At 48.3% G+C, this 13,805-nt stretch overlaps 1 protein-coding gene across 1 annotated transcript in view; it reads right to left on the bottom strand.

Annotated features, from left to right (window-relative positions):
• Positions 1-13,805, bottom strand: part of nell1 (neural EGFL like 1) — a 383,209-nt gene that overhangs the window by 342,462 nt on the left and 26,942 nt on the right. Inside the window, exon 2 of the mRNA XM_031900696.1 lies at positions 1,537-1,665. Within this exon, the coding sequence (XP_031756556.1) occupies positions 1,537-1,665 (129 nt within the window). The remainder of the gene's footprint in view (positions 1-1,536; positions 1,666-13,805) is intronic.

The following is a 13,805-nucleotide window of genomic DNA, read 5'->3' as shown; positions in this document are numbered from 1 at the left end:
GAATACAGCGTCTCGCAATGCCTTACATATCCCTACAGGCCCTAATGGTTCTTTGTTCTCTGCCGTATGGTTCCAACGCATTGGGTCTCTCCTATTAATCACAATTCATACAATATACAGGCACCGAGTGCAGCAGCTTTCCCATTACAGGGCCGGAGAAACGGCAGCTGATACAGGCTCTTGTTACTGGCTGCCTAGGAATCATGGGAGTTGTAGTTTAATGATAATAGCCATCCAGGGTCGGACTGGGCCACTGGGAAAAAACATGGTGGGCCCCTGCCCAGACCAAACCATTTCCGGCGCTCCCCCGGCCGACGGGTTAGGGAGGCTCAGATGGGGCCCCTGCAGGGTTTTAGGGAGGCTCAGTGGAGGCCCCTAGGGAGTGCAGGGGACACGCCCGGTGGGGGCATCTGCAAGGCCCCTGGGGCGGCAGCCATGGTGTGCCCTGCACCCCCCAGTCCGACCCTGTAGCCCCCAAATTCTAAGTTTAATGTAAACATCAATACAGGTATGGGATCCCTTATCAGGAAACCCATTATCCAGAAAGCTCCGAATTACGGAAAGCCTTTCTCCCATACCACACCATTTAAATCAAATAATTAAGAATTTTAAAACCGATTCCCTTTTCTCTGTAATAATAAAACAGTACCTGTACTTGATCCCAACTAAGATATAATTACCCCTTATTGGGGCAGAACAGCCCTATTGGGTTTATTTAATGGTTAAATGATTCCCTTTTCTCTGTAATAATAAAACAGTACCTGTACTTGATCCCAACTAAGATATAATTACCCCTTATTGGGGCAGAACAGCCCTATTGGGTTTATTTAATGGTTAAATGATTCCCTTTTCTCTGTAATAATAAAACAGTACCTGTACTTGATCCCAACTAAGATATAATTACCCCTTATTGGGGCAGAACAGCCCTATTGGGTTTATTTAATGGTTAAATGATTCCCTTTTCTCTGTAATAATAAAACAGTACCTGTACTTGATCCCAACTAAGATATAATTACCCCTTATTGGGGGCAGAACAGCCCTATTGGGTTGAATACATGTTTTATTGACTTATTGAAGTATGGAGATCCAAATTACAGAAAGGCCCCTTATCCAGAATACCCTTGGTCCCAAGCATTCTGGATAACGGGTCCTATACCTGTATTTATATTCTAGGGGCTTCTGTCCTGCAAAGCCAATGGCCCCCTTTTGTAGCCCCCAACCTTAGACACAGCAAGGCATACAGTGGGCAATCACCGGTCCCCGTTGGGCTCAAAACTAGTGATTAGCAATTTTTTTCAGCAGGCGTGGATTCCGCATTGGTGATTTTTTTCGCTAAATTTACTGCAAAAAAAGTCGCCAAGACGAAAATGTTTGCAAGAATAAAAAAGTTGCAGAGACAAAAAAATTGCCTTCAATGCACAATGTATTTTTCAGCAAAGCGAAATGGGACATATTCACACTAGTCAAAACCACAAAAATCACCATTAAGCAAACAGATGTCAAATGACCCCCCTGGGCAAAGAAGCGGACACTCACCTTGGAATAAAAACGCTTTGCTCCCATTGTGCACCCCGAATACTTGCGTCACGCCTCTCGTTGAATTGACCAGTTCCAGTTCCGTTATTACGTCGATCTGTAGGTCGGGGTCTGTCCCCAATCCGAGCACTGGAAGAAACGGAGCAGAGAAATCGTATAGAGAGCGACACGGAGCTTCAGAGTAACAATTACCCCCCCCAATTACATTTCACCAAAGGCTCATTCACATTAAATCGCCCGTAGGTGGCGGAACTCTATATCTATAAACAGCAGCGCCGGTGCCCACAGCTCATAACCCCCCTGTGTGTCCTCATTGCCAATATCCACACTGTTCAATCAGAACTTTCCTCCGGCTTTGGTACCTTGGAGAACCATCATTTCAGCCAGAAAGGTAATTTTTTTAGAAACTCCAGTGGTTCCGACTGACATTACTGAACCTCCTGCGCTATTTCTGCAGCTGCCCAGTGTCCCCCAGGGGCAAATACTCACTTACACTCTAGTCCTGATGCTTTCACTAGTGCGGCCTGGAGTAACACTGACTCTGTGCAGCCATTTTATTTATATACAGAACTCTAACACCTACACCCCTTCCCAGAGGCTATTATCCCCCCGCTGCTACTATAGGCACCATCTCTCCCTACTATACCTGCTATCCCACAGCCCCAGTCCCTTCCCAGAGGCTATTATCCCCCCACTGCTACTATAGGCACCATCTCTCCCTACTATACCTGCTATCCCACAGCCCCAGTCCCTTCCCAGAGGCTATTATCCCCCCACTGCTACTATAGGCACCATCTCTCCCTACTATACCTGCTATCCCACAGCCCCAGTCCCTTCCCAGAGGCTATTATCCCCCCACTGCTACTATAGGCACCATCTCTCCCTACTATACCTGCTATCCCACAGCCCCAGTCCCTTCCCAGAGGCTATTATACCCCCACTGCTACTATAGGCACCATCTCTCCCTACTATACCTGCTATCCCACAGCCCCAGTCCCTTCCCAGAGGCTATTATCCCCCCACTGCTACTATAGGCACCATCTCTCCCTACTATACCTGCTATCCCACAGCCCCAGTCCCTTCCCAGAGGCTATTATCCCCCACTGCTACTATAGGCACCATCTCTCCCTACTATACCTGCTATCCCACAGCCCCAGTCCCTTCCCAGAGGCTATTATCCCACTGCTACTATAGGCACCATCTCTCCCTACTATACCTGCTATCCCACAGCCCCAGTCACTTCCCAGAGGCTATTATCCCACTGCTACTATAGGCACCATCTCTCCCTACTATACCTGCTATCCCACAGCCCCAGTCCCTTCCCAGAGGCTATTATCCCCCCACTGCTACTATAGGCACCATCTCTCCCTACTATACCTGCTATCCCACAGCCCCAGTCCCTTCCCAGAGGCTATTATCCCCCCACTGCTACTATAGGCACCATCTCTCCCTACTATACCTGCTATCCCACAGCCCCAGTCCCTTCCCAGAGGCTATTATCCCCCCACTGCTACTATAGGCACCATCTCTCCCTACTATACCTGCTATCCCACAGCCCCAGCCCCTTCCCAGAGGCTATTATCCCCCCACTGCTACTATAGGCACCATCTCTCCCTACTATACCTGCTATCCCACAGCCCCAGTCCCTTCCCAGAGGCTATTATCCCCCCACTGCTACTATAGGCACCATCTCTCCCTACTATACCTGCTATCCCACAGCCCCAGTCCCTTCCCAGAGGCTATTATCCCCCCACTGCTACTATAGGCACCATCTCTCCCTACTATACCTGCTATCCCACAGCCCCAGTCCCTTCCCAGAGGCTATTATCCCCCCACTGCTACTATAGGCACCATCTCTCCCTACTATACCTGCTATCCCACAGCCCCAGCCCCTTCCCAGAGGCTATTATCCCCCCACTGCTACTATAGGCACCATCTCTCCCTACTATACCTGCTATCCCACAGCCCCAGTCCCTTCCCAGAGGCTATTATCCCCCCACTGCTACTATAGGCACCATCTCTCCCTACTATACCTGCTATCCCACAGCCCCAGTCCCTTCCCAGAGGCTATTATCCCACTGCTACTATAGGCACCATCTCTCCCTACTATACCTGCTATCCCACAGCCACAGTCCCTTCCCAGAGGCTATTATCCCCCCACTGCTACTATAGGCACCATCTCTCCCTACTATACCTGCTATCCCACAACCCCAGTCCCTTCCCAGAGGCTATTATCCCACTGCTACTATAGGCACCATCTCTCCCTACTATACCTGCTATCCCACAGCCCCAGTCCCTTCCCAGAGGCTATTATCCCCCCACTGCTACTATAGGCACCATCTCTCCCTACTATACCTGCTATCCCACAACCCCAGTCCCTTCCCAGAGGCTATTATCCCACTGCTACTATAGGCACCATCTCTCCCTACTATACCTGCTATCCCACAGCCCCAGTCCCTTCCCAGAGGCTATTATCCCCCCACTGCTACTATAGGCACCATCTCTCCCTACTATACCTGCTATCCCACAGCCCCAGTCCCTTCCCAGAGGCTATTATCCCACTGCTACTATAGGCACCATCTCTCCCTACTATACCTGCTATCCCACAGCCCCAGTCCCTTCCCAGAGTCTATTATCCCCCCACTGCTACTATACTATACAATACTATACTATACTATATGCTGTACCATTTATGATGTGGATTCTTTAAAGCCAAGTTGCTTCACTTGACAAACTCAAATAACCATTTATTATTATTGAATATCATGTTTGTGAAGTTTGGCCTTTTTAAGAGGTTATCAAAGGAATCACAGAACAGCCCTGATGTATAAGATGAAGGTGCCTCCTACTGTCGCCCAATGCAAAGAAATAAAGACCTGAATGCTGACAATGAGTAAATGTTCTTTGTACGTTTAAAGGGAAGGTTCACCTTTAGGTATGTTGTAGAATGGCCTATTCCTAGCAACTTTGCAATTGGCTTTTATTATTTATCTTTTATAGTTTTTTAATTATTTCCCTTCTTCTGCCTCTTTGCAGCTTTCAAATGGGGGTCACTGACCCCGGCAGCCAAACCCTATTGCTCTGTGAGGCTCCAGTTTTATTGTTATTGTTACTTTATATTACATATCTTTATCTCTATTTAGGCCCTCTACTATTCATATTCCCATCTCTCGTATAAACCACTGCCTGGTTGCTAGGGTAAATAAGCACCCTAGCAACCAGGTAGCTGCTAAAAAACCAAATAAAAAATGAAGACCAATTGCAAATTGTCTCAGAATATCAATATCAAGTGTCATATTAAAAGACTCCGCACGACACAGATGTCTCCGGCGTTATTCTCGCCTTAATTACCCCGAGCTGCTTGATTAATTGGCCGCACCTGTGCTCATTAGCGGGAAAGCGCTGCGGATTCCGTGCCGGGGAAGCGGGCTCAGCGGCGGAAGGTTCTACCATAATGATTTTTATTTCCCCAGCTCGGAACGCCGGCATTAAATACCCGGAGCGGATTCCGCAGGTAGCGCCTTTGTAGCAATAGAAACGCACAGGGAGCCGTTGCTCGGTTTGATCTCCCCTTTAACGCTCTTATTTGCCTGGCGCCGGCGAGACCCACACCGGGCAGTCTCTCTGCGGCACCTGTCAGCGGTCTCGGAGCCCAAGGTTCTGCTTTGTTCCCTTTCACTCAAACCGCCCGAGACATTTCAAAGGTCTCTTTTTGCCTCCTGTTGTTTTATTTTCCTTCCGTGCCTCTCGCTCGCCGGAGAACAATGGGAAAAAGCTGCAGTTTAGAGCATTAGAGTTGTGTCAGATTTAATGTGCAATTCTTTTCTCTCAGTGTCTCTTCTCCTATCGGCAAATGGTATCCAGCGTTACAAAAACAAGTATTTGCTCATAGCCTGTACAGAGAGATACCATAGAACTATGGCACATAGGGATTCCCCTGTACTAAGCAGAATTCAGCAGGAACAGCCCCCTAAGTTTGCTCATAGCCTGTACAGAGAGATACCATAAAACTATGGCACATAGGGATTCCCCTGTACTAAGCACAATTCAGCAGGAACAGCCCCCTAAGTGCTCACAGCCTGTACAGAGAGATACCATAAAACTATGGCACATAGGGATTCCCCTGTACTAAGCACAATTCAGCAGGAACAGCCCCCTAAGTTTGCTCATAGCCTGTACAGAGAGATACCATAAAACTATGGTACATAGGGATTCCCCTGTACTAAGCACAATTCAGCAGGAACAGCCCCCTAAGTTTGCTCATAGCGTATACAGAGAGATACCATAAAACTATGGCACATAGGGATTCCCCTGTACTAAGCACAATTCAGCAGGAACAGCCCCCTAAGTTTGCTCATAGCCTGTACAGAGAGATACCATAAAACTATGGCACATAGGGATTCCCCTGTACTAAGCACAATTCAGCAGGAACAGCCCCCTAAGTTTGCTCATAGCCTGTACAGAGAGATACCATAAAACTATGGCACATAGGGATTCCCCTGTACTAAGCACAATTCAGCAGGAACAGCCCCCTAAGTTTGCTCATAGCGTATACAGAGAGATACCATAAAACTATGGCACATAGGGATTCCCCTGTACTAAGCACAATTCAGCAGGAACAGCCCCCTAAGTTTGCTCATAGCGTATACAGAGAGATACCATAAAACTATGGCAGCATAGGGATTCCCCTGTACTAAGCACAATTCAGCAGGAACAGCACCCTAAGTTTGCTCATAGCCTGTACAGAGAGATACCATAAAACTATGGCACATAGGGATTCCCCTGTACTAAGCACAATTCAGCAGGAACAGCCCCCTAAGTTTGCTCATAGCGTATACAGAGAGATACCATAAAACTATGGCACATAGGGATTCCCCTGTACTAAGCACAATTCAGCAGGAACAGCCCCCTAAGTTTGCTCATAGCCTGTACAGAGAGATACCATAAAACTATGGCACATAGGGATTCCCCTGTACTAAGCACAATTCAGCAGGAACAGCCCCCTAAGTTTGCTCATAGCCTGTACAGAGAGATACCATAAAACTATGGCACATAGGGATTCCCCTGTACTAAGCACAATTCAGCAGGAACAACTATATTAAATATTTTCTGATTTGTGGGAATATATATATATATAAGGTTTAACAAACATTTCCCATATAACAGTTAATATTCCCCAGCTGGGAGGTTCCTTCTGGGTCAGTACCTGCCCCTCTCTGGCGAGACCCAGACACCATTAGAACAATCCATGTTTCTCCCATTTACCCCATTTCAGTCAATGTTATTTAACTCAATGAATAAATAAACCCCCGGAGTCTGTACATGAAGGTCACGGGGGGGGGGGAATATCAGTCTGTATATCTGTACAAATCCCGCCCCCGCGCAATTCCCACCGGCCTATCACAGACGCCCCATTCAGTCGGCACAAAGGCGCGAAGCTGCTAAATTCTACGTCTCCTCCTTTTTCTTTGGAAATTTTTTTTAAAAAAAACCCCGGAATCTCTAGGGAGAGAGAAACCCTGATATTTTTCACGCGGCTGCCAGAAACGCCAAACCTGACGCCGGCGTAACGAACCCCGTGTCAGAAACTTCCAATCCCCGAGGCCTCAGCCCCATACTCTTCTCTGTTAGATCTGTCACTTAATTTGCTTCACATTGGGGGGGGGGTATAGGCAATTTGTGTATATATATATATATATATATCCTTCCACGTATGATAAATGAGTCCCCTGTGCCGCAGCCTTGCGCTGCTCTACGAGTTCCGGCGCCGCGTGATTTACGACCGTTCGAGGCTATTTTTGCCAGAATCTTTTATTATCACGGAATTGTTTAAAGGCAACAAGTACTATTTGTGGGTTTTTCAGTTATTTCGCTTTGCGTTCCAGTTTGGGATTTTTTAGCAGCAAGGTTGCCGAGGTCTTGTTGACCTTAGCAACCAGGCAGTGGTTTGAATGAGAGACTGGAAGATGAAAAGGAGGGGGAACTGAATAGACAGATAAGGTTTAAAAAGTAACAATGATAATAAGAGTGTAAGCTCACAGAGCAATCGTTTGGCTTTATCGGCTGCCGGGGTCGGTGACCCCCATTGGAAGGGGTAGAAGAGGTAGAAGAGTTTTCCAGCACTCAAAATGTGCTAAAAAAGGTATCCTCGGCTTATACTCGAGTCATACTTGTGTCCTACCGGCGCATCCCATGTCGCGACTCGCACACCACCCCCCCACCCGTGCGCCGCCCCAGCACGCACACACAGGGATACAGTAATCACATACCCCTTCATAATAACCCTTCATAATCCCATGACATATATTTTTTTTTGTTAAAACCCTATTTTAGCATTCTTAGATGTTTAGATCTTACAATTATATGAAGAAATGCTTGTTACACACACACACTGTCGCGCAGCTCAAACCCCCCCCCCCTACCGGCTCATGCGACAGTCCTACCGGCCCATGCCCATCCCATGTCGCGACCCGCGTCCCCCCACTACCCCCGTGCGCCGCCCCAGCACGCACACACGTTGCGCAGGCGTCAGGTGCGATGTGTGTGCGTGCTGGAGCGGCGCACGGGGGAGGCGCGGGTCGCGACATGGGATGGGCATGGGCCGGTAGGACTGTCGCATGAGCCGGTAGGACTGTCCCACCCTAGGCTTATACTCGAGTCAATACGTTTTTCCAGTTTTCTTAGGTAACATTAGGTACCTCGGCTTATACTCGGATCGGCTTATACTCGAGTATATACGGTAATGCAAAAAACTATAGGAAATAAATAATGGGGACCAGTTGCAAAGTTGCTAGGAATTAGATATTCTATAAGAGTTAATGTAAAGGTGAGCGCACATAAGAGTGGGGGCGGGGAGGGGGGAACTTGTAAAGATTTTTTTGCAGGGGGGCCCCGGCGTGTTTTGGTACAGGGTTGGACTGGGCCGCCGGGACTCCGGAAAAAATCCCAGTGGGCCCTAGCACTCCAGACCCGACCCTTGTCATCGCTCCCCCTACCCGACTGCTCCTCCCCTGACGCCCCTGGGAGTACGTCAGGTGGGGGACCCTGTGGGGGGTATGGGGGGCCCCTGCAGGGGGGGTTAGGGGACGCAGCTGGAGGGTCCTGCACCCCCCAACCAAAAACTGTTTTGGTACACCCCTAGGACCCCGGACACAAGTGCCCCCTGTGCACATTCATAAATCAATTGTACCCGGGGTCTGGCTGAACTGGAAATGCGGAACCTGGTGCAGTAAGCAGTGACAGTCAGGGTCGGATTTAGGGGGTAGGCAGAAGGGCACCATGGTGGGGGGCACTAGGCAGGTACCTCTTCTACCTACCCCTAGTCTGGGATTGCTTACCCCCCAGAGTTGCATTTCACCCCACTCCCCTCTCTGTCCTCCACGTCAATGCAATTTGAATGGACGCACAGGTGGAGGTGGGCGAGTTGCCCGGCCCGGCTACCTAGGGAGCCCAGTTGGCTTGGCCCATCTCTGGCCACGGGGCCCCCTAACTCTGAATAAAGTGTAAGCTAGGGGGCACGAGGGAGAAGATGGGGTTCTGAGAGAGAGAATAAAGGGATCAAAAAATATGGATAAGTGGGGGGACTGGGTCAGTTTCTTGCACTTAATAAATGGCATTAAAAACTACGAAGGGAGGGGGACAAGGCACCCCTATTTATTTTGTCCACAGTGCAACTTGTTACCCATTTGCCAGTGAAGCACAAAACTTTACTCCAACTTCATCCAAGCACCCCATTTCCCCTGTGTGCAGTGGGGTGTCTGTACCCTGTACCCACCTTCTGCTCTTGGTACCCCGGGACTGGAAGCCCCCCTGGATGCAGAAGAAAAGGTGCAACTGGCACTAGGGGGGGGGCTGTAAGTGCAAAGCACCGGGGGTGCAAATGGCACAAAGGCGTCGGCACCTCATAAATGAGCCGTGAATTCTACCAACAATAAAAAACAGCCATTACTGCAACCATTTTATTAGAAAAAGTCAGTTTTCCACTTTCCTCTGCCTTTAAGGCTCGTGCAGCTGATGGGGAGCCATAAATGTAACTCGCGGCCGAGAGCAGAACTCAACGATTGGTTTATTCCGGCAGCCTCAGAGCGTAATAATTGTGCCGCAGTCTAACGTCAAACCTCTCCAGACTTATTGGGACATTAAACTAAATGGGAAAGAATGTCCATGGCAACCACTGTCCTGCATGTCCTGATCCCCCCATTGTAAGCAGCAGTCCTGCCCTGCTTTATGGCTGAGATTCTAGCTATCTGTATAACAGAGCATTCTGTCACAGTGGCACAGATCCTATCTGATCCCCCCATTGTAAGCAGCAGTCCTGCCCTGCTTTATGGCTGAGATTCTAGCTATCTGTATAACAGAGCATTCTGTCACAGTGGCACAGATCCTATCTGATCCCCCCATTGTAAGCAGCAGTCCTGCCCTGCTTTATGGCTGAGATTCTAGCTATCTGTATAACAGAGCATTCTGTCACAGTGGCACAGATCCTATCTGATCCCCCCCCCCCCATTGTAAGCAGCAGTCCTGCCCTGCTTTATGGCTGAGATTCTAGCTATCTGTATAACAGAGCATTCTGTCACAGTGGCACAGATCCTATCTGATCCCCCCCCATTGTAAGCAGCAGTCCTGCCCTGCTTTATGGCTGAGATTCTAGCTATCTGTATAACAGAGCATTCTGTCACAGTGGCACAGATCCTATCTGATCCCCCCATTGTAAGCAGCAGTCCTGCCCTGCTTTATGGCTGAGATTCTAGCTATCTGTATAACAGAGCATTCTGTCACAGTGGCACAGATCCTATCTGATCCCCCCATTGTAAGCAGCAGTCCTGCCCTGCTTTATGGCTGAGATTCTAGCTATCTGTATAACAGAGCATTCTGTCACAGTGGCACAGATCCTATCTGATCCCCCCCCCCCCCCCCCCCATTGTAAGCAGCAGTCCTGCCCTGCTTTATGGCTGAGATTCTAGCTATCTGTATAACAGAGCATTCTGTCACAGTGGCACAGATCCTATCTGATCCCCCCATTGTAAGCAGCAGTCCTGCCCTGCTTTATGGCTGAGATTCTAGCTATCTGTATAACAGAGCATTCTGTCACAGTGGCACAGATCCTATCTGATCCCCCCATTGTAAGCAGCAGTCCTGCCCTGCTTTATGGCTGAGATTCTAGCTATCTGTATAACAGAGCATTCTGTCACAGTGGCACAGATCCTATCTGATCCCCCCATTGTAAGCAGCAGTCCTGCCCTGCTTTATGGCTGAGATTCTAGCTATCTGTATAACAGAGCATTCTGTCACAGTGGCACAGATCCTATCTGATCCCCCCCCCCCCCATTGTAAGCAGCAGTCCTGCCCTGCTTTATGGCTGAGATTCTAGCTATCTGTATAACAGAGCATTCTGTCACAGTGGCACAGATCCTATCTGATCCCCCCATTGTAAGCAGCAGTCCTGCCCTGCTTTATGGCTGAGATTCTAGCTATCTGTATAACAGAGCATTCTGTCACAGTGGCACAGATCCTATCTGATCCCCCCCCCCCCCCATTGTAAGCAGCAGTCCTGCCCTGCTTTATGGCTGAGATTCTAGCTATCTGTATAACAGAGCATTCTGTCACAGTGGCACAGATCCTATCTGATCCCCCCCCATTGTAAGCAGCAGTCCTGCCCTGCTTTATGGCTGAGATTCTAGCTATCTGTATAACAGAGCATTCTGTCACAGTGGCACAGATCCTATCTGATCCCCCATTGTAAGCAGCAGTCCTGCCCTGCTTTATGGCTGAGATTCTAGCTATCTGTATAACAGAGCATTCTGTCACAGTGGCACAGATCCTATCTGATCCCCCCATTGTAAGCAGCAGTCCTGCCCTGCTTTATGGCTGAGATTCTAGCTATCTGTATAACAGAGCATTCTGTCACAGTGGCACAGATCCTATCTGATCCCCCCATTGTAAGCAGCAGTCCTGCCTTGCTTTATGGCTGAGATTCTAGCTATCTGTATAACAGAGCATTCTGTCACAGTGGCACAGATCCTATCTGATCCCCCCATTGTAAGCAGCAGTCCTGCCCTGCTTTATGGCTGAGATTCTAGCTATCTGTATAACAGAGCATTCTGTCACAGTGGCACAGATCCTATCTGATCCCCCCATTGTAAGCAGCAGTCCTGCCTTGCTTTATGGCTGAGATTCTAGCTATCTGTATAACAGAGCATTCTGTCACAGTGGCACAGATCCTATCTGATCCCCCCATTGTAAGCAGCAGTCCTGCCCTGCTTTATGGCTGAGATTCTAGCTATCTGTATAACAGAGCATTCTGTCACAGTGGCACAGATCCTATCTGATCCCCCCATTGTAAGCAGCAGTCCTGCCCTGCTTTATGGCTGAGATTCTAGCTATCTGTATAACAGAGCATTCTGTCACAGTGGCACAGATCCTATCTGATCCCCCCATTGTAAGCAGCAGTCCTGCCCTGCTTTATGGCTGAGATTCTAGCTATCTGTATAACAGAGCATTCTGTCACAGTGGCACAGATCCTATCTGATCCCCCCATTGTAAGCAGCAGTCCTGCCCTGCTTTATGGCTGAGATTCTAGCTATCTGTATAACAGAGCATTCTGTCACAGTGGCACAGATCCTATCTGATCCCCCCCCCCCCCATTGTAAGCAGCAGTCCTGCCCTGCTTTATGGCTGAGATTCTAGCTATCTGTATAACAGAGCATTCTGTCACAGTGGCACAGATCCTATCTGATCCCCCCATTGTAAGCAGCAGTCCTGCCCTGCTTTATGGCTGAGATTCTAGCTATCTGTATAACAGAGCATTCTGTCACAGTGGCACAGATCCTATCTGATCCCCCCCCCCCCCCATTGTAAGCAGCAGTCCTGCCCTGCTTTATGGCTGAGATTCTAGCTATCTGTATAACAGAGCATTCTGTCACAGTGGCACAGATCCTATCTGATCCCCCCCCATTGTAAGCAGCAGTCCTGCCCTGCTTTATGGCTGAGATTCTAGCTATCTGTATAACAGAGCATTCTGTCACAGTGGCACAGATCCTATCTGATCCCCCCATTGTAAGCAGCAGTCCTGCCCTGCTTTATGGCTGAGATTCTAGCTATCTGTATAACAGAGCATTCTGTCACAGTGGCACAGATCCTATCTGATCCCCCCATTGTAAGCAGCAGTCCTGCCCTGCTTTATGGCTGAGATTCTAGCTATCTGTATAACAGAGCATTCTGTCACAGTGGCACAGATCCTATCTGATCCCCCCATTGTAAGCAGCAGTCCTGCCTTGCTTTATGGCTGAGATTCTAGCTATCTGTATAACAGAGCATTCTGTCACAGTGGCACAGATCCTATCTGATCCCCCCATTGTAAGCAGCAGTCCTGCCCTGCTTTATGGCTGAGATTCTAGCTATCTGGGAGCTACTCGGGGTCAGTTTCTTTGTGAATAATACTAAAAGACCAGTGCCTGCAACAAACCTGCCAATTCTGAGCCCCATCACTGAACACACACATTATATATACTGTATATAAAGCAAAAAATATGTAATTGCCAGTTTCCAAAGCAGTCTGGGACCCATGGGGTTAGTAACTGATGCAAGTCTTGCAAGTTCTTACTCTCTCTCCATGCACTGATTCAATAACCGGAATTATTCATGTGGTAACTATGGCAGGCAAGTGGGAGTTATGTAATTTGTGTATGTGTCTGTGTACATAAATAGATGTATTATAGTCTTTAATAGTCATGGGACAAAATAGACTTTCTAGAGCCTGATTATTTATATATATATGCAAGGCTTAATGGCCACTCCCAGCCACCTTCCACTAATGGTGGGTACTGGGTTGGTCTACACTGATATAAAGTGTTTCTGTTGTACAAATATACAGAGAGGGAATGTTCTGGGCACACAATAAGCTGTACCCCCATACTGTACTGTCTAAGGGAAACACTATGGCACCCCCTACCCATATGTATAAATACAAATATACAGAGAAGGAATGTTCTGGGCACACAATAAGCTGTACCCCCATACTGTACTGTCTAAGGGAAACACTATGGCACCCCCTACCCATATGTATAAATACAAATATACAGAGAGGGAATGTTCTGGGCACACAATAAGCTGTACCCCCATACTGTACTGTCTAAGGGAAACACTATGGCACCCCCTACCCATATGTATAAATACAAATATACAGAGAAGGAATGTTCTGGGCACACAATAAGCTGAACCCCCATACTGTACTGTCTAAGGGAAACACTATGGCACCCCCTACCCATATG

The sequence above is a fragment of the Xenopus tropicalis genome, chromosome 4 (assembly GCF_000004195.4).
Source record: "Xenopus tropicalis strain Nigerian chromosome 4, UCB_Xtro_10.0, whole genome shotgun sequence".
Lineage (NCBI taxonomy): Eukaryota > Metazoa > Chordata > Amphibia > Anura > Pipidae > Xenopus > Xenopus tropicalis.
The sequence above is the reverse complement of the archived record's forward strand: the minus strand, read 5'-3'. Positions and strand labels throughout refer to the sequence as shown.